At 41.5% G+C, this 27,803-nt stretch overlaps 1 protein-coding gene across 2 annotated transcripts in view; it reads left to right on the top strand.

The window, feature by feature from the left end:
* NRBF2 (nuclear receptor binding factor 2) overlaps window positions 1-27,803 on the top strand; it is a 585,982-nt gene that overhangs the window by 488,577 nt on the left and 69,602 nt on the right. The window contains exon 4 of one of the 2 annotated variants that reach the window (XM_085603546.1): window positions 20,121-20,180. The exons of the other annotated variant lie outside the window; for it this stretch is intronic. Coding sequence (XP_085459672.1) covers window positions 20,121-20,180 — 60 coding nt within the window. The remainder of the gene's footprint in view (window positions 1-20,120; window positions 20,181-27,803) is intronic. 2 annotated transcript variants of the gene reach the window in all.

Genomic DNA, 27,803 nt, shown 5'->3' with positions numbered 1-27,803 from the left:
TTTGCCAGATCCAGGTTGTGTCATCCACTAATCCAGGAATACTGGCATTGACAGCCAAAAAGGGGAACATTCGATGGGGCCTTATTAATTTTTAGAACTCCGTGGCCTGTCCCAATGGTGTCTGTAATATCACCGCTCTGGGCGCTTTTATCAGACAGTCTTTTGGTTCTATGCTACATAATCTTATGGTTTCTTTTTTTTTTTTTTTATTTTTTTCAAAAACATCACATTATCCCCCATTCCCCTCCCCCCCCTAGCAGAGAGCATATTTATACATAAAGAAAAAAAAACATGAAAGAGAGACAAAATGTTGCTGTGTACCACAGATCAACATCCCGTTTCCACAATCAATTTTCTTGTGACCAAGTAATCAATGGTGCCCAGATCTTCATACCCTTCTTCCTCTTATCCCTCCCTTTATTCTTATATATGGCGACCTCCAAACTGCAGGTCGCCAATAACCGAGCTCTCCATTCAAAGAATGAAGGGGGTATTTGATCTATCCAGGCTGAGGCGACACACATCCTGAAGATGGCCAGGCCAACAAAAATCAGTCCCTGTTGTTCACTAGAGCATGTGTTATTAGAGACACCCAACATTACTTCTATATTGGCAATATTAATCTTACAATGTAAAATCCTTGATAGAAAGTCAGAGATTTCAGAGAGGACTTTGATTAAAGCGGGGCATGAGGCAAACATATGCGTTATATCTGCCGCTGGAAGGGCACATCGCGGACAAAACGTTCCAATCCCAGTCCCCCATTTTGCTATTTTTTTAGGAGTGTAATAGAGTGAAAAAAATGTTTTGAAAAATTGCGCTTGAAGTTTCATAGACATTAAATGAGATAATGACATATCGTAGGCATCGCTGGGGAGTTGAGATGTGACCCCAGTCTGGTCTGCCATTTCGTCAGATGTTTGTTCATATCGTCGGGTAATAAAGCATTTAGTCCTGCATATATCTCCCCAATTCTCGGGGTCTTGACTAATCTCAATTTTTCTATAATATCACACCGCTGAAATTTGATACTGCCACCCATTTTCCTACACAAGAAATCTCTCACTTGAAGAAATTTAAAAAAATCCTGATTTGTCAAATGGAACTCAATTTTTAATTCATCAAATGATTTTATTCCCCTGTCAGAAAAAAAACATCCAAGTCGTTTAACACCTAACACAGTCCATCGTTGTATGAATATGTCATGAAATATTTCGGGAAGGTCCGCATTCTGAAATACGGGGGTATAGTATGAATATCGGCCTATCCCGATCAATTTTTTTATATTACACCATACTTTAAAAATGCAAGAGATAGTTTTAAATTTTACTTTTTTGAAATAATCATCATTCATATGGCGCCACAGGCAACCGATACTGTCATCGCCCAGAATAAGTTCTTGTGGGGTGGGTGTATTGTGGCCCATTGAATTCTCCATTAGGAGGCTATTGCTGTATTTTAGTACAGTGGCCCAATAATATAATTTAAAGTTAGGTAATGACCATCCCCCACGTTCTCTAGGTAAAGTGATCCATCTAAGTGCTCTACGTGATTTGTTGTATCCCCAAATAAAATGTGAAAACATAGAGTCGATGTTTTTAAAAATTAATGGGGAGAATTCAAGACAAATGGTTCTAAAAAAATATAAGAATTTAGGAAAGAATAACATTTTAACCACATTGGATCTTCCACCAATAGTTAGATGTAGATTGTGCAGCCGAGATAGTTCTTTTTTAGTTTGGATTATTAGGGGCTGAATATTGTCATCCACGATATTTTCGATTTTAGCACTAATGCTTACCCCAAGATATATTGCTTTATCAACAATCCTCATATCATTCATAATGATTTTATTATTTACTACTATCTGGGTTTTGCTGGAGTTCAATTTATATCCAGAAATTTGGCCGAAATCCAATGCTTCTAGCTCTATATGTTTCATTGCTTCGATGGGATCGCTTGTGACAATAGCTATGAGCTATGTCATCTGCATAGCACAAGCATTTTATTTCTAGATCTCGTATTTTAATGGGAGGTATTAAAGTTTTGAATTTTAGTCTTTGTACAAATACATCAATATAGATGGCAAACAAAAGGGGTGAACAGGGGCATCCCTGTCTTGTACCCCTATGGATGGTGAAGCTATCAGACAAAGTCCCATTGATCAAAACACGGGCAGTGGGGTTTATATAAAGTTGTTTTAATGCCTGTATATATATTTCTCCAATCCCGCGATTTGCCATGGCAGCCCATAGAAATTTCCAGGAGACCCTGTCAAAAGCTTTTTCTGCATCAAGCAGTATAAGCGACATAGGGTCTCCTGTCACGCCTGTGTAATCAAAAAGGGAGATAACTCTTTGTATATGATCGGTTGTGGATCTCCACGGAATAAAACAGTGTTGTTCTTCCAATACAATTTTATGAATAATGGGTGCCAATCGAGCTGCTAAGATTTTGGAGTAAATTTTTGAATCCCCATTAATCAAAGTGATCGGGCGATAGCCCATTTCTTTAGCGTCTTTATTTTTCTTCGGGAAGACAATAATTTTAGCATTTGACCAGGATTTCGGTGGGTTCCCTCCCTGAAAAATATGTTGGAAAAGTAATGTTAAAATACTCTTTAATTGTGGGGCAAATTTAGCATAAAATTCGGTAGGAATTCCATCCGTGCCCGATGCTTTTCCCTTGGATAGGCCGGTTATAGCCATTAATATTTCTTCCCAAGAGATTGGACTATCTAGAAATTCCTGGTCCTCTGATTGCAAACATTTTGGAGTTGACAGATCTAAATATGTTTTAGGGTCCCCGCTATCGTTGTCGTCTTCTTGGTATAATTTCCTGTAAAACTTCTGAAAAGCAATTCTAATTTCTGCGGGTTCAGATCTTAGGCCCATATCTGGATCTCTAATTTCTTTGATTAATGCGGATGAGATTTCTTCCCGGGTTCTAACAGCTAGCTGATGCCCCACTGTTTCGTTGAGCTCATATATTTTTTTCAAATTGGTGTTAGCCCGAACGATAGCTTTTCCAACAAATATTGCGGAAATATAATTTTTGGCTATTGTCACTTTTCCCATCTCATCTATCGCCCTGCCTTCCTGTATGGCTTTAGTTAGATCCTCTTCAGCTCTTCGTAGGTCTTGCTTATGGTTTCTGGTGATTTTAACATACATCCCTGTGAAAACCCAATGCTATCCTGTATTTCTGAGTTGGGATGCCCCCGCATGAAGGGGTTTCACTTTGAACACCATGCCCAGGGGGCACTGTTGAATCATCTGTTAAATGAATTGGATATGGTGGCTTTGATGTCTTTAACTGCCCCGCACACTATATTTTCTGTGCCAACTTTTAAAGGGCGTGGTAGGGGATCATTTATTGATTTCATCTTAATTTCTTCATCTCTACAATCTTTATTTCATGGTTTTAATATTATGGAGAGCGAATTCAGTGACCATAACCCACTATGTGTTTATATGTTGGGCCCATTATCAGCTCGAATTGGTGATAGATTAACCAAGGGCACATTGAGACCAACTGCTGACAACCGACGACTTAAATGGTCCCAGATTTCCCCAGATCAATTTTACAGCGAAGTTAATGTATCTTGTGCCCCTGAGTTAGCATTATGCACTGCTGCAGCATCCTCCCCTAATGAGATTAATGGCGCATATGAATCAATAGTGAGTAAAGTTGGTAAAATGTTAAGTGTCCCGGCTGGCAGACCAGCTACACTTGGCCCCAGATGGTTTGACTCTCATTGCTCTAAGGCAGCAAAAAAGCTGAGGGAAGCTCTGTCAGCCAAACCAAGAATTCAATCGGAAGTACGTGTTTGTCGTATAGAATATAAGTCAGCCCTGGTCAGAAGGAAGGGTGCCCTAAAGGAGGAAGCATGGAGGGAGTTGATTGACTCAAGCACACTCGGGAACAGTTCTAGGTTCTGGAACGTAGTGAATCGCCCCCTTTTTGGTCAGGAAGTGGGGGTGGGCTTTAGATTCACATATCCCTGAGGAGGAATGGGTGCTCCACTTTAAATCTATGTTTGACAGTTCTATGGAGCATATCTGTCAAGAAGGTCGGGATACAAATGCTCCCGTAATAATTTTTGAAAAGGGTGAGGTCCTGGCTGGCATCGCAGGGCTATCGATTAATAAAGCACCGGGCCTAGATGGTGTTCCTCCTGACCTATTTAAGTCCGACCCTGCGTTTTGGGCCCCGGTACTGGAGGCTGTGTTTAACGCAGCTGCTAAGAATGGCTGTCCTCAGTCTTGGGCCTCTTCCACCATTGTTCCTGTTTTTAAGAAGGGTGACTGGAATAGTACCCAATGTTATAGACCAATCTCCCTCATTGACTCAGTGGTCAAGGTTGTAGGACTTATTGTCTTGCAGAGATTATCCACCTGGGCGGAGGAACTGAAGATCCTGTCGGATGTCCAGTTTGGATTCCGGTCGGGACGTTCTACTGTTGCTCAGTGTCTTAATCTTTCTATGCTACTGAGCAAATATACTGTTGCCCGCCCCGGTACCATCTACCTTGCCTTCATGGACTTGTCCCCCGCATTTGATTGCGTTAACAGGGTCAAATTGTGGCAGTCCATGAGGGCAATGGGGGGTGGATAACAGCATTGCTAATTTCCTAGAGGACTTGCATAAATCAACCAAGGTCAACGTCAGATTTTCTCAGGACCTTCGGGTCTCTAGGGACCTTGAGATAAAGAGGGGAGTACGGCAAGGATGCATCCTGGCTCCATTTTTTTTTAGTTTGTACATCAATGACCTGGACACTGGACTAAGAGCCACCGGGGTTGATTTCCCATGTGTAGGGCGGCGTGGCATTCCCGTCCTGCTATATGCGGACGATGCCGTCCTTATATCCAGGACCGCATTAGGTTTGCAATCTCTTTTAGCAGATTCTCTAGATTTATGACTGACCGGGATCTGGCAATAAACAATTCAAAATCCTACATAATGCAAGTGGGGCAGCAATCCAAAAAAAGCTTTCAATTTAGTGTTGGCCCTGCTTAGATCCCCCGTACCAATGTATTTTCCTACTTAGGGGTTCTTTTTGATGACCAACTAAAATGGGGTCCTTTGATTTTGAGGAAAAAGGGGGACCTGGCCCGGGTGAATGCGGAAATTTTTAGCTTTGTGACTAAATTAGGCAAGAAGCCAACAGGAGCTATGCTGAAAGTTTATCAAGCCAAAAGCATGGCCATACCGAGCTATGGTAGTGAAATCTGGGGTTATACTGCTGCGGATTCCCTCCAGGTGGCTAAGAACGACTTCTTGAAGTGTCTATTGTGTGTTCCGCACGGAACCTCTAACTTAGCGGTCCATGAGAAACTGGGGGTCCCCTATCTAAGTGATGTCCTTCCGCTGCGCCCCCTGGTGTTTTGGCTGAGGTGCTGGCTGAATAAAGATTTAACTCCTAATCATTTAATTTTAAGAGAGTGTATGTCTCTCAATAATGCATCCTGAATTCCTTGGCTTAAATACATTAAAAGCAGCCTGGAAGGGGTAGGACGTGCTGATTTATTTTGTAAGCCTGAATCCATTGTCAAGAAGGATGTGGAATAATCAGGGAAGCCTTCTTGACCTCCAGGAAATTGGACAGGGAGGCGCAGGAGATGCTGAAACAGAGTGTTCGTATGTTGTTAATGCTTAAAACAACTCCGACAACGGAACCTTATCTTATGGGGTTTCTATCATCACACGAGAGGTTTTTATTAACTAGGTTTCGGTTGAACCTTTTTCACCTCTTGTTAGCAAGGCCTAAAGGATATAGCAGAGGTCCTGTGCTAGCTACCTGCGGCTGCGACGGACAGTCTCCGCAGGATTTGCTGCATTTTATGTTTTTATGTAAGTTGTATGAAACCCCTCGAAGGTATTTTTTGGTTCCCATTTTAAAAAGAATGAATTTTAGACAGGCTCGTCCTGCCCTTATGTATCTTCAATTGCTGAAAGAGGACTGCATTGGTTTTATAGTAGGGTTTTTAAAAGCTTCTGTTAAATCCAGGGCCTGTATGGATGTGTAGACAATGGTCGATCTAGGCTTGATCTATTATTGTAGTAGGTCTAGCTTGCGCTATCAAGTGAATTTAATAGGAAGTTATGCTTCTTGGGCACATTGCACTTTAACACTTCAAAGAATTTGGGGGGGGTTGGGCATTGGGTTTTTACTTATAAACTGTGTAGTGGGTTTGACTTTTTTAATCAAGTTTTAATGTATATTTGTTTTTATGCATTTGTTTCAGTTTTAAAAGAAAGTTTATTGAAATTTAAATACAACAGAATTGTGATAAAACAAACATGTAGAATCAAACTAAAATGCTATTATTATCATAAGCAAGGGGAAGAAAATAAATAAAAAAGGAAGGAAAAAGAAAGGGAAGGGAGTAAGGATGATCAATTAACAGAGCAAAATATATATGATAAGAACGTAATCATTGGTATATAGAAATATGTAAAAAGAGTATACAGATATATTAAAAGTACAAGAACTTCTCCAATAACAATGCATAAATAAATATAAAACACTCTATATGTATATATACTTGAAACCATCAGAGGTATCTCACGGAGGTTTGGGAACTTCTTCCGCAGAAGGAGTATGGGAGGGTAGAGTTTGTGCAATTACATTTAAAAAATTTGTGATTGGCACCCATAGTAAGTCACGTTTAATAGCCAGTGTAATGGGGTAAACATAGGCCCTGTCTAACCTATGGTGATAACAGACCCCATACCACCAAGCCTGAAACGAGACTTTTGAGGCCTCCTTCCAAGATTTGGTGATTTGTTGAAACGCTACAGCTATAAGTAGATCAATAATGGAAGTATTAGAAGTGGAAGAGGACCATATGTCTGAGATACTGCCTAAGAAAATATGTGAAAAATTAAAGGGAAAATGTGTAAAAAAAATTTTGTTAATCTGTTGCCACACATCATTCCAAAATTTATAAATCACGGGACATGTAAATAACATGTGTTTAAGATCTGCCATTGAAGCTGAACAGGACCAGCAAGTGGAGGGAATAGAGGGGTCAATCATATTTAGTTTAGCAGGAGTAATCAAAAGTCTATTGTATATAAAAAATAAAGTTTGAGTTGTATTGGCTGCTCTAGACGACTTCCTTATCTTAATCCAAATTTTTTGCCATGTGGAGACAGAAAAAGAGTCCTCTAAATCTGATTCCCAGTCGTTTTCTACCTTAGATTTATCTCGGGTGTTAGAAGTATCCCGTAACTTCTTGTAAACTTGGGAAGCAGAAGAAGAAGCAAGTATATAAGGGAGAGGAAGAGGAGAAGAGTTGTTATGAGTGATGGAATCAGAAAGGGAATCATAACTAGTTTGTGCAGCTGTACTCAGTAAGTTATATTTAAATTCAAAGGAATTTGGTAAAGAAAAACGGGATTGAAGAATAGAAAAGGAAACACAAGTACCCTCGTGAAAAAGTTGGTGAGTCCAACTAAGACCAAGATCCTTCCAGTCCTTCCAAAAAAGCATCCTATTTCTTATTTTAATAAGGGGGTTATACCACAAGGAAGATTGCAAAAAATGAGAGCGATCATCTAAACCGTCCAGGAAAAGAGGAGAAAACATTTTCCGAGAGTTTTTAAGAATAGGAAGAGAGAATTTCTTGGGAATATGAGACAGTGACACAAATTCTTCAAAATTGAAGGGGTGAAAGAAAGAAGATTCAACGTCTACCCACAAAGGCCGAAAAGCGGTATCAGACACCTGGGCAGATAATAAGGAAACAGAATGTTTAAGGAAGAATGAGATATGATAAGAAGCAAAATCCGGAAAATTAACTCCACCCAACTGCTTAGGACATTTAAGTTTTGCAAAAGACATCCTAGCTTTCTTCTGGTGCCATAAGAATTTCGATAAAATGGAGTAAATATTTTTATAACAAGATTTAGGGATATTAAATGGAAGATTAGAGAGATAGAACAAGATTATTGGAACTAACATCATTTTGATAGAGTCCAATCTGCCCCACCAGGATAAAAACAAAGGATGCCATCGAGTTGTAGAGTCTTTTAGAGTTGTTAATAGATTTTTGAGATTTAGTGCTACAGTGTCCTTAATTGAGGATTGAAACCACAATCCTAAATATTTGATCTTAGAAGGGCTCCAATGAAAAGAGGAGGCCAAGAAATCTACATGAAGACAAAATTTATTTAGAGGGAGGATTTCACACTTATCAACATTAAGTTTATAACCTGATACTTTCGCAAATTCAGAAACTTCAGATAAAAATGATGGAATAGAGGATTGGGGGTTAGAGATAAATAAAAGTATATCGTCCGCATAGGCAGAAAGTTTCAAATGTTTATCCCCATAAGGAAAACCGGTGATATCTTTATTCTCTCGGATTTTTGTCAAAAAGGGTTCTAATGCTAAAATAAAAAGAAGAGGAGAGAGGGGACACCCCTGTCGTACACCTCTAAAAAGGGGAAACGAAGAGGAGACAAGACCGTTAGCTAATATAAAGGACCTAGGAAAGGAGTACAGTAAGGAGATGTAGGCAAGGAATTTCGGGCCAAAACCAAACCAAACAAGGACTGCAAACATAAATTGCCAGTTAACCCTATCAAATGCCTTCTCGGTGTCTAATGCAATAGCAGCTAAAGAAGATTGGTAGGAATGAGACTTACTTAGTACATTAAAAAAGAGTCGAGTATTGTCAGAGAGGTGACGACCCTTAATGAAACCACATTGTTCCCTACCAATTAATTTAGGTAAAATCTTGTCGAGACGAAGCGCTAGAATTTTTGCAAATATTTTATAGTCCAGATTGATTAGAGAAATAGGCCTATAGTTTTTACATAAGGTATGGTCTTTATTTTCTTTAGGAAGGAGACAAATTAAGGCTTCCTGAAAGGAGCCCCCAGATTGTTCGGACGATACAAAGAATGAAAATAACTGATGGAGTTTGGGAACGAGCAGATTGGAGAAATGTAAATAGAATTCTATCGTGAACCCATCTGGTCCAGGAGCCTTGCCTTTTTTAAGCACTTGAATAGATTCCAAAATGTCTTTAGGATCAACAGGTGCTTCTAAAGGGGCAAAATCGATATCTGGAAAGGAAGGGGAAGGGATAGAGGATAAATAGTGATCAATGTCAGTTGACAGAGGAGGAGACTCCGGAGTATAGAGATTTTGATAAAAGTTAGTGAATTCCAGTAGAATATCCTCATCCTTATGAAGAGTGATATTAGATGAAGAGACAATAGATTCGATTCTAGTACGTTCTCTTTTAACTTTAAGATATTTGGCAAGAAGATTACCTGCCTTATTTTGTGCAGAATAATACTTGGCACTGGATTTGAGTAAAAATAAATTTGCAGATTCCGTGGAAAGCTTATTAAAGGAGAATTTGGCTTTGAGAAGCTTATCCAAATCAGAACGAGACTTAGTTAAATAATAAGAGTGTTCCAATTGTTTAATTTGCAAGTTAATCGATTGTAAGGAGTGAGAGGCGGCGCGTTTTTTACGAGAAACAAATGAAATAATGAAGTCTCTAGAAGCAGCTTTAAAAGTGTCCCATAACACCTGAGGGGAAATAGTAGGAGAGTCATTTTCTGTAAAAAATAGGGATGAAAATTCGAGGAAGGCTGGGGTAAACTTGGGATCTAATAGGAGAGAGTTATTGAACCTCCACCTTCTGGTACCTTTTATGGGGGGGAGTAAATCTAGGCGTAAAGAAACTGGGGCATGATCAGAAATTAAAATAGAACCTATTTCAGAGTGGCGAATATGTTGAGTCAAGGCCTTAGAAATAAAAATGTAACAATCCGGGATTGGGAAGAATGAGCCGGTGAGTAGTATGTATATTCTCTAAGTGTAGGATGGCAGAGTCTCCAGGAGTCAACAAGAGAACGTTGGGAAATAGTGGAAGTAAATTGAGTGTGCATGGAAGAGGGCGAAAAGTGGCAATTGGATCTTCGATCTATAATAGGCTCCACAATTGTGTTACAATCGCCCCCCAAAATCAGATAATCATCAGAAGATTGCATCAAAGATGTAAGCATCTGGGGCCAAAATAATTTATCCTGTATGGTAGGAGCATATACATTAAAGATAGTTATAGGGATATTATCAATCAACAAAGATACAGTCACCCACCTACCATCAGCATCATTGGATTGACTTATAACTTTGATATTTAACCGTTTATGACAGAGAATAGCAACACCATTACGTTTCCCCGAACCAGGGGATGCGAAAACGTGACCCACCCAATTACGCCGTAATTTGGTGATTTCGGCTTCTTTTATATGGATTTCCTGTAATAACACAATATCCCCTTGTAAACTTGCCAAATGGGATAAAACACGTTGCCGCTTAATGGGGGAACCCAAACCTTTAACATTCCAAGTAAGTATAGTTATTGACATCTAACAAATATAACTGATATCAAAAAGTTGTGTGAGAATCAAATATGTACAAAAGGCGATAAAGTACAAAGCAGCTTATAAAAACTTGAGAGAAAATAACATTGTTCTTAGAGGAGTAATAATAGAGTAAGGAAGAGAAATATGACATAAGAGAAATTCTTGGAGAAAAGAAATTATAAGCAGAGAGGCATGAAAGGAATAAGTTGAGAGTTAGAAATAGGGAAGGAGAGAAACAACAGAGATAGAAAAAGGACCAAAGAAAAGAGCAAAAAGAGTAAGTAATAAGTGATAAGGGAAAGAAGAGACACGTGGTGCAAAAAATAAAGGTACAAAACGACAGACACGAGTGATGAAGAAATAAGCTAACAAGTAGACATACCACAAAAAGGAATGAAGAAAGGGGTTGGTGAAGCCACATAAGGAAGACGGGACACTGAAAACGGGAGATTCCAGGACGACGGTAAGGAAGGGACATCCGCTAGGCAAGTTGAGGAGAACAGGGAACGACGAAGGACCACAAAAAATCGCTACCTAATGGGGGAAAGAAGAAGGAAAAGTTAATCCGACAAAATGGTACCAAAGACATGAGGGGAGAAACTAAACAACATTAAAGTTGAAAACAAACAGATACTACTACAATACATAAAACCATCATGACTGAGGCACTTCCATGGACTCTGTTCTGCAGCTGTTCAGAAATTGCTGGAGTAACATTGGATCTTCATAACTGGTAGTTTTATTATTATGAGTCACTTTAAAAAGGCAGGGATGGAATAAGCCGTAGCGCGCATTTATGCTGCGTAGTGCAGGTCTCATCTCCAAGAACTTTTTCCGACGGTCCGCAGTCACTTTAGCATAATCTTGGGCGAAGAAAAGAGTAGAACCATTCCAAGCAATTTTCCCACGCTGTTTGGCAGCCTGAAGAACTCTGAGTAGATCCGTATACTCCAAAAAGTACAGAATGACTCCTCTCGGCTTAGTAGATGATGAGGGAGAAGAACGGGATAATGTACCTAAGCGATGTGCTCTTTGAATATTTAATGAGGGTGTTTCAGGAAGACCCAAAAGAGTTGGTAAAAAAGATTTGAAAAAAGAAATCGGATTAGCACCTTCAAGCCCTTCAACTAATCCGTAAATGCGCAGATTATTGCGCCTATTTCGATTTTCCAAATTCTCAATTTGTTGCCTAAGTTGGTTTTTATGCATTTGTAACTGTGTAAATGTTATGGTTTTCTGCTGTAAAACCAAATTAAGTTTATTTGATTGATTGATTGATTGGTGTCTGCAAAGGAGTACCAATCCCATGGAATCCGACATCATTCAGGTGTTGAACTTTGTCTTCCTAGGTCACGGGGATGTGGCTTACAGATCAGTTAATACCTTTCGCTTTGCCATCTCGGCAGGCCACTTGCCTATAGATGGTCTTCCGGTAGGGGAACAACCCTTGATTAGGAAGTTACTGAGGAGTATGAGATTATCGGTCCCCCCCTAACCCAAGTACGCTACCTTGAGTGATGGGAATAACGTTTTTGACCTCTTTCTATTTTAGCTCCACAAAAAGTACTTTTCCAGGAAGCAATTGTCGGGTAAGATGCCAATGTTATTATGTTTGATCTCGTGTAGACGAGTCTCTGATGTAAGGGCTCTAGGCATTTCAGGGAGGACCTTTACCCCAGAAGGGGATATCTTTCATATTTCCAGGAGAGTCAAATGTAACTCCAGAAGTGTTTCCTATCCTGCTTTTCTGCAGAACCCTAAATTGTGTGTGGTGATTTGTCTCAAAACGTATGAGGCAGTAAAAGAGGAATTTTGTCCGGAACTCCTGATTCGTTGTGCAAGTGATTTAAAGCGGTTTTATCTCCGACTATAGCACGTGGGCACAAGAGGTTCTGCAGGACGCAGGAAATAATACTTCAGTCTTTGGAGTGCATTCTGCCAGAAGTGTGATGGCATCTAAGGAGTTTACGTTGGGTACTCGTCTGGAGGACATCCTAAACGCGGCCGACTGGTCATTGGACTCCACCTTTCAGACGTCCTATTTTAAGCCTGACCTCATATGGCTCATAAGACCTCATATGGCTTAGTTAGTGGTAGAGAAGCTTTGAGCAAACTTGATCGGAGCCTCCAGTCTTCCCATAGAATGAAAAATGTCCTAGCTATTGTAACAGAATGTTTTAATTGTATTAAGGTCTCGGAGGTGAGGATTATTCCTACCCTATCAAGTCTTGACTGCCCTCCCTACTGTGGGGTTAACTATTGCTGTGGACTTGGGCAATTCGGAATCTCTTTCAGTTATAAGTTAAAAAAATTCTTGAAACAGTGTTTGTTGATGATAATGATACTCAGTCTCAGTATGGTGGTCTTGGATTACGGCCTTGCATTTACATACGTTAAAGTTATATTTCATGTTTCAGGTGGTTGTATATTTGCATTGTGGTGATCCTAGTTATGGCCAGTTTATACCGGATTCACTCTATTTTCAGGGAATGATTTGTCCAAGCAAGATTGAGCAGAAGGTTTTTGGGGTTCGGCTGTGTTAGGACGAAGAATGAGCGGGCATGGACTATATTGCATGGACTGTTCATTCATTGGTGGATGTTTCTTTCTGCTTTCCCTAGGTTCTCAGGAAAGGTAGTTTTGTGTTCATTTTAAGGCTGCTATTCAAATAAAGCGAAGAAAGAATAGCATAATCATCACCTCTGAGTCCTTAATAGAATTGAAATTTTCTGTTACGATAGCTAGGACATTTATCATTTTCTGATATTTGTGCTGTTCACAACAGTTGACCCACTAGTCATCAGACCATTGCTCATCTATATCCTTTTACCTTTGTGTCCTTGTTGGTATTTCTATATTGTTCCTGTTTTTGCCAAAACCATTTATAGAGCTTGGTAATCCACCCTCTTACGTTATTACCATCATTAAAGGGTTAAATTCAATATGTTATGTGGGAAATTATATGTACTTGGCTTTCAGAGCATATTTTTAGGTATCAGCTAGACTGTCTCTTTAAGACATGTTTTCAATCAGTGGGCTTACAGCCCACCCATAGCTTACCATTGGTAAGCTTCAGTGCCTCTCTCATTTATTTTGTTGCTATTCGTCATGGCATGCAGACGTCAGGTCTCCTTCTTGTGTTTGGCCCTCCTATAGAGCATGGACCAAGTACTTGTCTCCTTCCAATGCTCCCATTCTTTAGAGACTTTTTAAAAATTTGTTTTCAAACACTTCAAAGGAGTACTTGTGTTTTCAATCCATTTCCCTTTTCTGTGTTGCTGCCCTTTCCTCCCTCTGCCCCGATCTGTTTCTCCTCTAATCTGGCACCCCTGCCCTCGATAGTGTTTATCTTTTCCCCATCCGTCTGCCTTTTATCACCCTTATGACTGTGTGATTTTGGTGCTGTTAAGTTTGCAGTGCTGCTGTTTGTGCAGTGGCTGTTCTGTGCTCTTAATATACTTGATATGCCTAACTTCCATTGTTCCCGTTTTTTGGAGCTATATTTTTGTCTGCAAGCACACCATAAGAGTATTTGTGCTCCTAATATACTTGCTCTGCCTGAGAGTGAAGCTCATACAGTGTGGTTGATGAATAAATGAATATTTTTAAAATGCAACATTTACCCCGAGGGGCTGGAAAATTGTCTACATCTACTAGGATGCACGAGAGAGAACCAGTCTAGGCAGCCACTGAGCAACTGCATCTTTTCTGAGGCGGTCAGCCTACCTATCTTGATAGAGACCACTGCTGCAACTCTTTTTTGACTCCAGCCATTCCCTCTTTCTTTCTGGCGTTTGGCATGCTATCTTGGCCTGCTATCTTTCATGAGGAAAAAGCAAGCAGAGAGGGATATTGGTATGTGGTGGAAAAATGTGCACAGAATTTTTAAAATCCCCAAATCCCACGGTAGTCTGAAAATGTGTGCACAATAATATATATCTATAATGCAGAGTTGTACGTTTCATTTAGAGCACATTAGAAGGGAGCATCCAGTCCAAAAATTCCAAAACATAGATCACAGTAATAGACCGTCACAAAAAATCAGCCAACCAATCAGAAAATATATTAAGGGGTCTGAAAGAAAGCTCACAGTTAAACCACCTATGACACATCTTTAGAGTCGCTGCAAATATAACAAGAATCCTGGGCAGCCTAACATGCCCAAGATGTTAAGTGCGCCCAAATGTAAAACTCGAGCAATCAGCAGATAAATCAATAAATAAATGTGTTTTTTATTGAACATAAGTCACAGAAAACAAATATTTACAATGGGAATACTTTGAGGCCTGTGTGCCAGTTAATATAAACACATCGTTCTTCGGATGTAATCTGCTGATCAAGAAATAACGTCAACATAAAATACAAACAGATCTGGGACTTCTCTGTGTGGGAATAGTGCAGTGTGTACACACACACTAGTCAGCAGGTGAGTGTTAAAAAAAATGCTGCGCATGATAAAGCAAGCACCTTGTACTCTTCTCATAGCGACTTAATCCCAGCCCAGCCTCGGAGTGGACTGGGTGAAGGTTGCTCAATGGTAGATTTGAAAAACAAAGTGGTAGAGTAAGACATCAGTGGTTTTAGGTAAGTGTATCTAATCCCACATTCCTCTTGTGCCTTTGCTCCATAGTGAGTGTAACTGCATAGAAGAAATGCTCTCCTTGTAATGTCTTCCCTGTCAATCTGCAACACTGATGCAGTTGAGCATAAGATGGCAACAATAAGCTGCTGTGCAAAGAAATCCCCTGGCAAAAGTCTTTATACAGAAAAATCCTGATGTACAGCTCTCTCATAAGTAGTGACCCATGTCGTGGACGGCCACTAGAAAAGAGAAAAGGACACACTCAACATTGGCTCAAAGCATCTATTACATACACTGCAGACATCTATACATGAGACAAATACAAGTACACACCTACCACATACACGCAAGCAGTACAGATGCCCATCCAGCACATTACACAGGCTCTCACACTGTAGACACATTAACATGTATTCTGTATAACATTCACACTACACACATGGGCAGCACAATGACACACAGTGAATAAAAGTTAGAACTACACAGAACATAGACCTTGGAGCATACAGACACAGATGCATGCACACTCTATATTCATACATACACTCTATATTCATACAACACAAACACACAAGGTGGCTACAAGGAAAAGCAGTATGCACAAAAAACAGAGGTAAACAGACCAGACCTTCATCAGCTTACACAATAGAGACATGATCACACACATATACACTATCCAGATGCATACGTAGCAAAGACGTGAACACTACAAACACAGCATTAGTTGACATAAAAGTACACTTAAACAGTGTCCAACGTTATACACAACTCTTTCCATATCCTATGGCAAACTGTCGCCGAGAATTCCTCTGTAGTCAAAGAAGGAGCAGTTGAGATATGCTTAAAATAGCACCTCCTATTTAGGTTACTTTCGAGGCCAAAACAAGCCATTTTTGTCCCCCTGGTTTGCTAACAGAGAGGAAAGTAAATAGTTATGTCCCATTGTGATTTATGCTTGCTTTCACAATAAGAAACTAGAGGCATGACAGGATAAATTCCTTTTTACTTACTTCAAAATCCACTATTTCACTGCCATTTTTTCCAGCGTGCCAGATGTAGCTTCTTTTTCATCAGACGTACATTAACTCCTTGTTTGTTATTCATGACCATCCAGTTGCACGAGCTATCTTTGTTTCGCTCTAGACTGGTTTGTGACGGTAGTTGATGCACAGGTGGTAGTTCTACACTTCACAGCTACTTTCAAATGGAAAAGTAGCGCTATAAAAGAATAGCACTATGACACGGCTATGTCAGAGCGCTATTTCCATGACTTCCAGCCACACTGAACAGCAGCCGCGAGGCTATTCAGCATGGCTAAAATATATTGATATTGACGACTGCAATAGCTCCCTGATTGCCGAGACCTATTGGTTTTACCAATGCTTTTTATATTTTTGGATTTGTTGCCCAACCTAGGTTAGATTTTGTGTTTTTTAGTGAGGGTTTACTCAAACGTTGGATATCTAGCGAGAAAAGTTAAATGACTGTCTTTTCACTACTTTCTACTGAGTTTGTTTGTGGAGCAACTGTGGATATGCCGTTTCTAGGATATGATATGTGTTTGTATATTGATGTTGCAAGCATACTACCTATTTCCACCACTTCAGTCTCGGACGTTAAATGTGGCAGAAGTGGGGGAGGAAAAGCCAACATAATGCATAGTGTGCTTGGGCCACCAAGTAGTCAATTTCGAAATCGCAACTGAGAGTTCACTTTTCTCATGTGGAAGTATAAATGAACTCCACCGTATGTTTGTTGCCCATCTCCCATAATAATGGTGTCACATGTATGTTTAGGGGCATATTTATGAGAGGCTTGCTCTGCTGTTGCGTCACTAATTTTTACAAGGCGGCGCAGGCAGTACTCCACATCTACAAGTCGCCGCATGTGGCCAAATGTGTTGTTTTTGGTAGGCCAAATAAAGAATCCATTTTGTTGCATTCACTCTTATTCATTCACACCTATCTCACCATTTCTCCACAGTTAAGTGCCATTCACCCTTTATTGTTATAAGATGCTCCCTTCTACTTGCACTGAACACTGTTTTATGCAAGAAATGTCTTATTTATTCAAAAGATTCTTTAAAAACTATTGCATACCTTATACAAAGTATTCTACAATAAAACCATTTTAAATGTTTAAAATATTTTTCTACACACAAGCCGGGCGCAGAGCCTTAAATGCGTCAAAATTCCTGCGCATCGGCAACCCAGGTGTTAGAAATGATGCAGTGGCTGTGATACATAACGACAAGCCACACAAACCAGGTTGGCAAGTTCAACTATGCCATGAAAGTGCTCATTCTGCAGCTGGGAGTTGTGAGGAGACCTCCACCACGTAGGCAGCGCCAAAGAAAGGAGCGGGTTTTTCGCCAGGGGATTTCCCTCATTGACTTCAGAGAGGATGAGGTCATCAGGTTTTACAGACTCAGGAGGGACTCCATAATTAAACTGCTAAACAAGAGAGCACCAAGGCTCCAGCCACCAACTGCCAGATCCACCAACATCTCTCCGCAGGTCAAGCTCATGGCAATCCTCTGCATGCTGGCATCTGGTTCCTTCTAGAGCACAACAGCCAAAGTGGCAGGAATAAGTGTGTAAATGTCTATCCTGGATAACATTGTGACAGTACAAAGCACACACGTCTCAGCCATACTGACAGTCTGTGTACACTCCTACACATAGGTTTACAGCTGCATTGACTGATGTGAATAATGTGATCTCTCACCTGTTCTATGGAGTAAATAGCCCGAATAAAAAGCATATGAATCAAGCAATATGTAACACACAATGCTGGCAAAAATGTCATACATCAGTCATCAACCTAGAATAAAATGCATCCTGGACGAGGAACCACTGTGAACACGGGATACCAGTCGCAACATTAATTTGCCACAGCAATGGGGAAAGAATCAAGGTATAGAGGTACACAATCCCCTATAAGTTACAGTCGTACACATTCATGTGAAGACCAAAATATTGAGTCCAGGTCTGTGGCAGATAGATACTTGTAACAACACCAATGTGTCTAACATAGAGATGCCCCACATCATAATACCGATGTTTCAATCCAAGTGCACCATGCCAAATTCTCTGATGAAAAGAAACAGCTGAAGGCTGACTATAAATTGTACAACTATCCATGTAACATGTTGGAAACGCACCACATGTACGCATCAAATTCTAATGCTAAAGAAAGTGAACATGAACAACACAAAGGCTTTGTCATTGTCAGGTAGGGCAGCAACATTGTCAGTGGTTCCAAAGGGACATATCATATGTGTGAGGGTCAAACATGTTGGCACTGTCATAGCCTACCTAGTGATTAACAAAGAAATTACGCATTTGTCAAATGGGTGGGACACACCCAAGAAGTGATGCAATGGGCGTGGCAGGGTGCAAATTAGGAAGTGTGAAGTTACTTTTACTTTCTCTCTGTTAGTCTGTGCTTGGTGTTGGAGGGGTTTGGTTAGTGTCTTTGCAAATTTCTAGGGTTTTGGTTGTGTCGGTGTGTGATTTGTCTCTATTTTGTCTTTGTCATACCTATTTTGTTCTGTTTCATTGTTTTGTATAAATATTTGTCATGTTGTTGGGAGTTAGTTTTTTGGGGGTATGTTTGTTGTGATAGTGATATTTTGTAGGGAGGTTATTATTGGGTTTTGTGTGTTTGGGAGGGATAGGGAAAGGTAAGAATTTTTCAGAGCCAGAGTTGGGAGGGCTGAAATCACTCCTAGTGCATTCAACCGTGTCTGGTGACTCAGTGGACTAATGCCTCCTCTGTAGGGGCCTGTGTTCGACCTCATGGTCACAAGTTCAAATCCCAGCAGGTCCACTCAGCCTTTCATCCTTCTGAGGTCGATAAATAGAATACCATTGAGCTGGGTAACAATAAACATCTTTTATTCAGCACCAAGATACCCTTGGGTAAATGTGTGCTTTACAAATACATATGTTATGTTATTATCTGCCAAGGATGCTGGGGGCAGGGTGAACCAGGGCTACCCTGCAAAGGAGAAAAAGGATTGCCGGCAGTGTGTGCACCATCAGCAGACTTTCAAGATATTGCGGATCACCGTATAGATGAAACATAAATGGGCTGATGTCAGTGCACAGGAGGCTGATGTCATTAACCTCCTTGGACTAGAGATTGGTGGACCCATAGGTATGTATGTTTGTATGTTACGTCTGTATTTTGTGATGTACCTTTATCAGTAATGCCAAACAAACACAGGCTGTATGTATATCATTTGTGGGGGGGTGTTCAATATTGCAACTTGCAAAATGTATATCAGGATAGATATATATAAGGAGATGATGTAAAGTAAAGGACATTTATGTGCCTCAGAATGCCTACATTAATCAAATGCAAAACAAGTACAGGGTAAATTGCTCAATTCCCATGCAAAGGCTAATCAGTGGTTTGTGGGTTGTACTTATAACTGAAAATACAAATAATTGTGAGCATTTCCTTAGGTCACATACAGAAATGACTAGTGGGTGCTTATAAATTCTCAGAACACCCACTGTTGAAGGCTGAACTGGAGATCTGTCTTCCAGAAGCTTTAATGTGTAATCTTCAATGTGTGCTGCATTGTGCAGCACATGTGCAGAGATTGCTATGGCTTATGAATATCTATAATGTGCAGAACTGTGTGTTTTTCAGAAGAAAAAACATTATACATGCTGTCAAGGCATGCAGTCTTACACAGAGTTGGAAGATACAACAACGTAATACTAGTCCCCACTCTGTGCACCAGTGCCAGTTTACCCTTATATGGCTTTTATGATGTTACAAATGGTGTATGCCTGTCCTTTTCCAGGATAACACTTATTTAATCCTAGGGCCAATTATTATGTCACCCATGTGTCATGGCACACTGGAGTCTGACATGATGCTGCCCAGAATTACTGAATACATAACATCCTTGAGGCTTGCTTCAGGCATGTCATGATGGGTATATCTGAACTTCATCATCCAGCCAGCTCAGGCCTACATGCGGAGTAGCGGCATGCAATTATCTGATCATATTGCCAAATGTGTGTTTAAGCTGTTTAAATCTGAAATACTTGGATAGCATAGTTTGTAACCCAAAAAATTTAACAAATGTTTACAATGTAATATCCTCATTCATGTCTTCCAGGCGGGCGTCTACCATTTACAAGGGGAGAAGTGGAATCCTTCTAGGACCCCAGTCCTAGCAGTAAGTGTTCTAAGTACATGTATGGGCCCTTTTGATCTCTGTATGTTTTTTATGTGAAAGGTTACATTGTGGTGGCAGGTAACACTCGGCTCCCATCAATTAGCTGCCACCGGGTGAATCTGAACAGAACCTGCCCACAGATTCTTTAAGAATGATCTAGGAGTAACATCACTGATAATGTAGGGTGTATGTAGCAGGCCCACAGGTTCTAAACATCTTTTTTTTTTTTTTAGTTGGCACATCAATAATCATGTTGCTTTGGGCAAAGTGACCATTATCTGACACAGACTCTGATGAGTTCCACACACATTATCTCATACAACAAATGGCACAAACCAAAAGAAATCTGGATTCAACATATCTCATTGCACAGTGAAATGTGTGTTGCTAAGCATGTCTTGGCGGGGTTCAGTTGTAGATGTCCAAAATTGTGCATGACGCAGGCGCAGATGATGTGCAATGTTTATGCACAGGCACTGTTACGAAGCAAGGACAGGATAGGTATCATGGAATCCAAATCACATACTGTGGGATTATACAACATGTTTCACCAACATGCAGCCCAATGGCTTCAGTAATGCTGCATACCTTTGGTCTCTCCAGATACACCATTTTAGTTTGACTGATCATCAGGGTGGGTAAACATAACCGCAGTGTTACACCTAATCTGTTTATAGAAAACATAACTGTCCTTATACCATTATGACAAAACTAAAGCAGAAATGGGAAAATATGTATGACCGTGTGAGAAACCATGGCTTTTTGCAGTGTCCTCCTACTTTTTGCCCCCATTTTGACTTTTAGATGCTGGGTTTCGGACTCTGATTGTGCCCTGGGCTCTATTAACCAGACCCAGGGCCTGTGCTCTGTGTAAAAGGTACATGGTAACTGGTATAATTACAGTTGGTACTGACAACCTACCTGTACGTCCCTAGTATATGGTAGGGAATGTAGGTTTAGAGGCCCACTAGATTTAATGTACTTGAGTGTGCACTGCTGTGTTGGCTGCTTACATTTTAAAGTCAACCCTGATTTGCAGGCTGCTTTTAAATTGAATTATGATGTGATATGTTTTTTTCTCAATTAAGATTTTCTGTTTAGGCAAATACAACCTGTACCACGTTAAACATTAAAAAAGCACACACATTTTTTCTTCTCTTTGTTTACATGCACACGGGGAATATAAAATCAGGTCAGTCCCAACATAAATCCAGTTCCAAAACACAGATTCATCGATATGTGGCCTAAGGGATTAAAATAGTACCAGAAGCTTGATTGCCTGATGATTTTATATCATCTGATTAAGCCATATAGCCACTACCAGCATCAATAACATTCTCCAGTATTGTATCTATTATAGATTCACATGCTTGAATCTTCCCCATCGTCATGGTGGGAGTCCCACGGTAACAGTTAAATAGCAGTATAAAAGCCAAAAGGACAATCTCCCTTGAGAATCAACAGTTATTAGTAACCAGATAGCCTCATTAAAGAAATCTAAACTCCAGCCAATCATATCGCAGACCCCTGAGTATCCATCCCCTGCAGGTTCACTATACCTCAGATTTCTAACCGCACGTCCTGTGTTAGGGAGTCTCCCTGAGATCTGATCAGTCACAGTGTTTCTACATTGAACTTTTCAACTTTCAGCTAGCACTTCCATTTCCTCACCCTTTCCACACTTCATCTGAGGTGCTGCTAGAAAGTGAGTTTATTCAATTTTTCTGTAATTTCTGCAGAATGTCAAAGTCTAAAAAAGGGCTGTTTAGGCCCTGCAAAACTTGTGGAAAGTCCAGGCTTTTCTCAGAGAACCCTCATAAAGCGTGCTTGTACTGCCTTTACCCAGATCACAAACCTAAAGACTGTAAGCACTGCCAGACTTTTTTCTCAAAAACCCTCAAGGATTGTGAGGGAAGACTTCTGATTTGGCTTCAGAAGAGAAGATCTGTGAGGGAATCTGACTCCGAGAGTGAGGAGAGGCCTAATACCGCCTCTAAGAAAAGGAAGGAAGAGGATGATTCTTCTAGTCGGAGAGATCCAAAGAAGCAAAGATCTCAAAGCAAGGAGTCTACAGGGAAAAGGAGAGCGAAAAAAGAGCAACCTGGCTCGCCTCGGGCGCTAAAAGGATCTGGTTCTGCTCCTCCTTCTGCACCTCATACTCCCTCACAAAACATCCGCCCATCTCGGACCTGTCGATGAGGCATTCTCTGCCAGCGACCATCGAAAGGAAGTCTCCATCAATGGTTTCGTCAGTGACATCAACGACATCAGCTGTGAAGACGAAGACGGCTGTCTTGTCGACGAAGACAGAAGTAGTGTTGTCGACAGCTTTGGTGAGGAGCTCGCCATTGATGATCCAATTGTGTCGATAAGCTTCTCCGCCCACCGACGGATACTTCCTCACCGTCTGTGCAGTCTCTGGCGATGATCCAGGCGACGATCCCGTCAACAAGGAAAATGGACATGCCAGTCTCCAAATCACTTCTACAGGACTTTTCCAAAATATCTCCCCTACCTCCTTCTCGCCTCCTGGATTTTTAGGAATCAGAGGATGAAGGTCCGTTTGAAGTACTGGGAATTTTAAGCCCAGCGGTGCAGGGGAACACACCCTATGACTTCGGGTTCTTCCTGTCTCAGACCTACAGAAACACAGAGTCTTCTGGGTGAAGTCAAAGATCAGTTTATTGGCTGCAGACCAATTACAGGTATCCTAGAAGTACAATGTTGTGTATGTTCTCAGGAGACTGCTGAAAATCACAGAAACGGGCTTCTTCTTCAATACAGAATATCCTGCTTCAGGCATACATTCCTTAGTTTACGATATGGCCATTACATGTATACATTACAAACGAAAAGGCAGAGTCATGATGACCATCCCACATTCCAGTTAAGCCAGCCCGTAATTATTTACCCAGCAAGGCTCAGATCCCACATCAGATATCGATAGGCCCCAATAAACATGAGCATCTCCTGTTTGGAAAACAAGCCATAAAGCAGGAATAGTCAGGTGCGAAAGAGATTAGCTGGAGGCTTGTGTAGGATGAAAAGACTTTATGGTGTGTCAAGCCCTGATGCTAATCACAGGTGGCCAGAGGACGGGGAACTCGTGAGACCGGACTGACCTGGGGCAGCGGAGCCAAGCTGCCCAGGTCACAGAGAAGTCAAAGGAAAGGCACATGTGCTCTAAAAGGCCCGTATTTGCTTCATGCTATGTAGGCCTATGTGAGGGCAACCATAAGATGGCCACCGCTCTAAAATGGAACCCACGTAGTGATGTATAATAGCGTATACACAGTGCATTCATAGCTAAAACGTTACACAAAGCACTTGTACATACCGCATTAACCATTCGCGGTTCACTAATACCGGGATAGACAGGGGTAGGGCCCTGCCTCCTACGCGGTCCCAAATTCTAAAGTACGACAGACCCTCCTTTTGCCCTTACATAGGCAATAACTATACTCATTTCAATCCGAGTCTAGGTCAATATTCACGAAGTCATGGAGATGTTGCTGTAGCATCATCCTATTACTTAGCTCGTCCCTCGATACAGGTTTCCTTACACATAATGTAGCACAGAGGCCACATATCGCAGGAGCACACTGTATGCACAGACAGAACAGGAAAAGGATGGCTAAGATCATTCCAATGACCATCAGAACTTTCCAACCCCAGGCAGATATCAGTTCCCAGAACCACCCCACCAGTGACCAATCTCCTTTATCCACGTGTATGGATTCAGATATTTTATGCAGTTTGGAGATGGCTTGATAAACTGTTGGAGCGTTGTCTGGTATGAAAATGCAACAACTGGATTGGATAACCTTACATACCCCACCGCGGTCTGCAAGTATAACGTCTAGAACCATGCGGTTCTGCAAAGTCATGAGGCGATCCGCTTGGAGCTCAGCTGTCAAATTACCAAGGGCACCAGCCGTAACATTAACAGTGGATTCAACCACACGAGTCAGCTGTCTCAGGTTCCTACTATTGACCATAGGTCCCCAAAACGGCAGGAAACCCAAAAAGAAATCTCCCGCTTCCTGACCGGCAGTATCCTCCTTACTAATCACGCCTCTCACAACTCTGGTCTTGTGATAGTCAGAGGCGGCAGTAAATGTTGGCGGTAGCAGATTTGCAATATAACATGTGCCCGAGAAGTCAGGGGGCAACCATGTATACGCTCAGTCATTGCAGATAAAATATGTACCCTTGGCAGCCAAAAATGCAGGGGAAAACTGTGACGGAAAAGTGTACGTTTCAGTACAGTCACTTCTTCCCAGTTGAGCTCTAGGATTCTGACCATTACCTTGCAAACAGAACCGACCTATGTGGGGTACGACCCAGATTGGGGATGAGATTTTTCGCTGTCTTTCATCCAGACTAATACTATACCCCGTTGCGTTCCACCCTACATAAGCTCTCAACTCTTCTTTGGGAATAGATGAGTATGCATCGATATCTCTGCTCATATCGGCAACTCCTTTCATTAAAGCTTTGTTATTGGTGCTAGGTCTGATGGAACGCGGTTGTCGCGGGGAGTACGCATCTAGTGCATAGAGAAACATGGTCTGGAATGCCCATGACGATCCATTGTAACTATACGGCAGCACTAGATAGGGAATACCCTTATTAATGGTATGTGGCATTAAACCACACACCCAACAATTGGTTGTATTCATGACTAGTTGGTGCTGGTGCAGGAGCTGAATAAACGAGTTGTTTACAAATTCAGACCGTCTAGCTTGTTCATGTTCAGGCAGAGGGTGAAAAGAGTGTGAGGAGACAGTAGGAGGAGGTATAGGCTGTATAGTGGGTGCAATGGGCTCTTGAGAGGAGAAGAATACAAATCCTACAGTAAACACTACCATACTACATAATACAAACAGGCATAAAAATACAAAACGTTTGCTCTTCATTATTTTACACATTCTTGCTTTAAAGTTCATTTCCTCAGCGGGTCTCTCCATCTTACAAAACTCCGTCCTCTAATCGTGCCGCTCGCGGTGGGTGAGTATCTTCTGCTAAGGAGTACGCCTGTCAGTCCAGGGAACGCCCTAGACCAACCAGAACCGTCGACCTAACGTCTTCGGCCTGTACCCCAAAGTCTTGGCACCGCGACCCTGCGGCTGAACCCGGATGGTGGTTCGAAAAACAAAAATCAAGAAAGTCCTTCAGATGGGAGAGCTCTGGTTATCAAAAAAAAATAAAAAGGTAAAAGAAAAAGAATATTTATTTGTCCATGGGCCTTGGTCTTAGATTATAATGGAAACGGCCAGGTACTGTTTGATCTTGAAATAAGAGTTCAGGCTCTGTGGTGTCCAATCGAATTGACGGTGGCACAGCTTCTTGCAAAATATCGTCACTTTCCTGTGCTGAAGTTGTGCCTTTTTATGCGTGCATCACTGAACGGCACAAAAGAAGGTACAGTGTCTGTTTCGGAGTCTGCGATACCCTCCTGGACCCACTGGTCATACGGCAGAGGCAAAGGGATCCTCTTCACATGGGCGCCGTGGATCCAGTTCTTCTTCCCCTTCACTCGAACAGCTGATCTTGTAGACAGTAGTACGAGGTGAGGGCCAATCCAGCGGGGCTCATCGTTGCTTTTCCGCTGGAAGTTTTTGATGAGCACCCACGTGCTAGGGTCAATGGGGTGTCCTGGAGCCTCAGAGGCCGGGGGGAGAGTATCATGCACCTGTTGGTGTAAAACACGCAGTTTAACCGTCCAATCATACAAGTAATCAAGCAGTACTGGATGCTCAATTTCACTGAATTTCGTAGGTCTTGGCACACCCCATACATTGGCCGGGCGGCCAAAAACAACCTCATAAGGACTAAGTCCCACTCGTGAGTGCACGGTCATTCTTGTGGATAGGAGTGCTAAAGGCAGAGCGTCAGGCCATTTAAGACCGGTGCTCGCCTGGATTTTGGCCAATTTAAGTTTTAGAGCGCCGTTGTAGCGCTCTACTAATCCAGCTGATTGGGGGTGATTTGCAGCGTGGAACTTTTGCTTTATACCTAGTCCCTCACACACATTCTTCATCACTTTACCCACAAACTCACTTCCATTATCACTCCACACCATTCTTGGCATTCCAAACCTGGGGAGAAATTCCTTCACAAGGGCTTTGGCTGTGGACAGAGCAGTGTTATCTTTTAGAGGATAGGCCTCCATCCATTTTGAGAAAGCGCAAACAACCACCAATACATATTTCAGGTTGTTGCATCTTTCCATGTGGATAAAATCTAGCTGCAAAACTTCAAATGGATATGATGGAGGCGCAAAATGACCAGCTGGAGTTGGGGTTCCCCTACCAGGGTTGTACTTCAAGCATACCATACAATTCTTGACCACATTCTCTGCACACTTAGGAATTCCAGCATTCTGCCATACTGGAGCCAACAACTTACAGATTCCTTTCGTACTGATATGTGCCATTCCATGTGCCATAGTAACCACTGGAAGCACATATGCATCAGGTAACAACCATCGCCTATGTTCTGACAAATCAATCCAACAACCATTCTCATCCAACTTACCCATACTTTCTCTCCACTTGCTCAACTCTTTCTCTGTGGCTTCAGCTTGAAGGGACTTTACACTCTCTATTGTGTTTTCACACATTCCAACATCACCAACCCATCTGGCAGGGCCTGCAACATACATTCGAGTCTTTACATCTTTTGCTGTTTCTTTCGCGACTTCATCAGCAAACGCATTACCACGACCAACATCATCAGTGATTTTCTTGTGCGCACTGCATTTCATAATCGCAACTTGTGACGGTAGGGTCAGTGACTCAAGGAGATCATTCACCAACTTGCCATTCTGAATCTTAGCTCCATGCGAAGTCAGGAATCCACGTTCTTTCCACAATCGCCCAAAACTATGAGCCACGCCAAAGGCGTACTGGCTATCCGTATATATGTTCACTTTCATTCCTTCAGACAACACGCATGCTCTCGTAAGGGCAATCAATTCTGCTGCTTGAGCCGAATTTTGTGGCACACGCGCAGTTTCCACAATCGTGTGCAAAGTCGTGATAGCATATGCAGCAGTCGTATCACCATTCGGAAGCTTGAAACACGAACCATCCACCCATAAAGTACCATCACACTCAGTCAGGGGAGTATCTTTAAGATCTACTCTTCCTTTCGTCTCTTCTTCTGTTCTGAACAGACTATCATGTTGCTCAATCTCATCTAGGTCTGCTGGAATTGGTAATAGTGTAGCTGGATTCAACGTGTTGCATCTCTTTATGTGTATATGATTTGCTAACAGTGTCAGCTCATAACCAGATAATCGCGCACTAGTTAAGTGTTGTGTCTTGGTCCTGTTTAACAATGTGTCCACAGCATGTGGAACCATAACAATCAATGTGTTATCCATTACTAGGCCAGCAGACTGTCTAATAGACATAGCTGCGGCGGCTGTGGCTCTCAGACAACTTGGCAATGCCCTCGCTACCGGGTCCAAGGTTGACGAAAAGTATGCGCATGGACGCGGTCTGTCACCAAAAGGCTGTGTTAACACTGATAATGCGCAACCGTCTTTCTCATGAACATACAATGTAAAAGGCTTGCTGTAGTCAGGGGTACCCAATACAGGAGCTGAACAAAATG

Source organism: Triturus cristatus, chromosome 1_2 (assembly GCF_964204655.1).
Source record: "Triturus cristatus chromosome 1_2, aTriCri1.1, whole genome shotgun sequence".
Lineage (NCBI taxonomy): Eukaryota > Metazoa > Chordata > Amphibia > Caudata > Salamandridae > Triturus > Triturus cristatus.
Note: the sequence above shows the minus strand (reverse complement) of the source record. Positions and strands in the feature narration are given on the sequence as shown.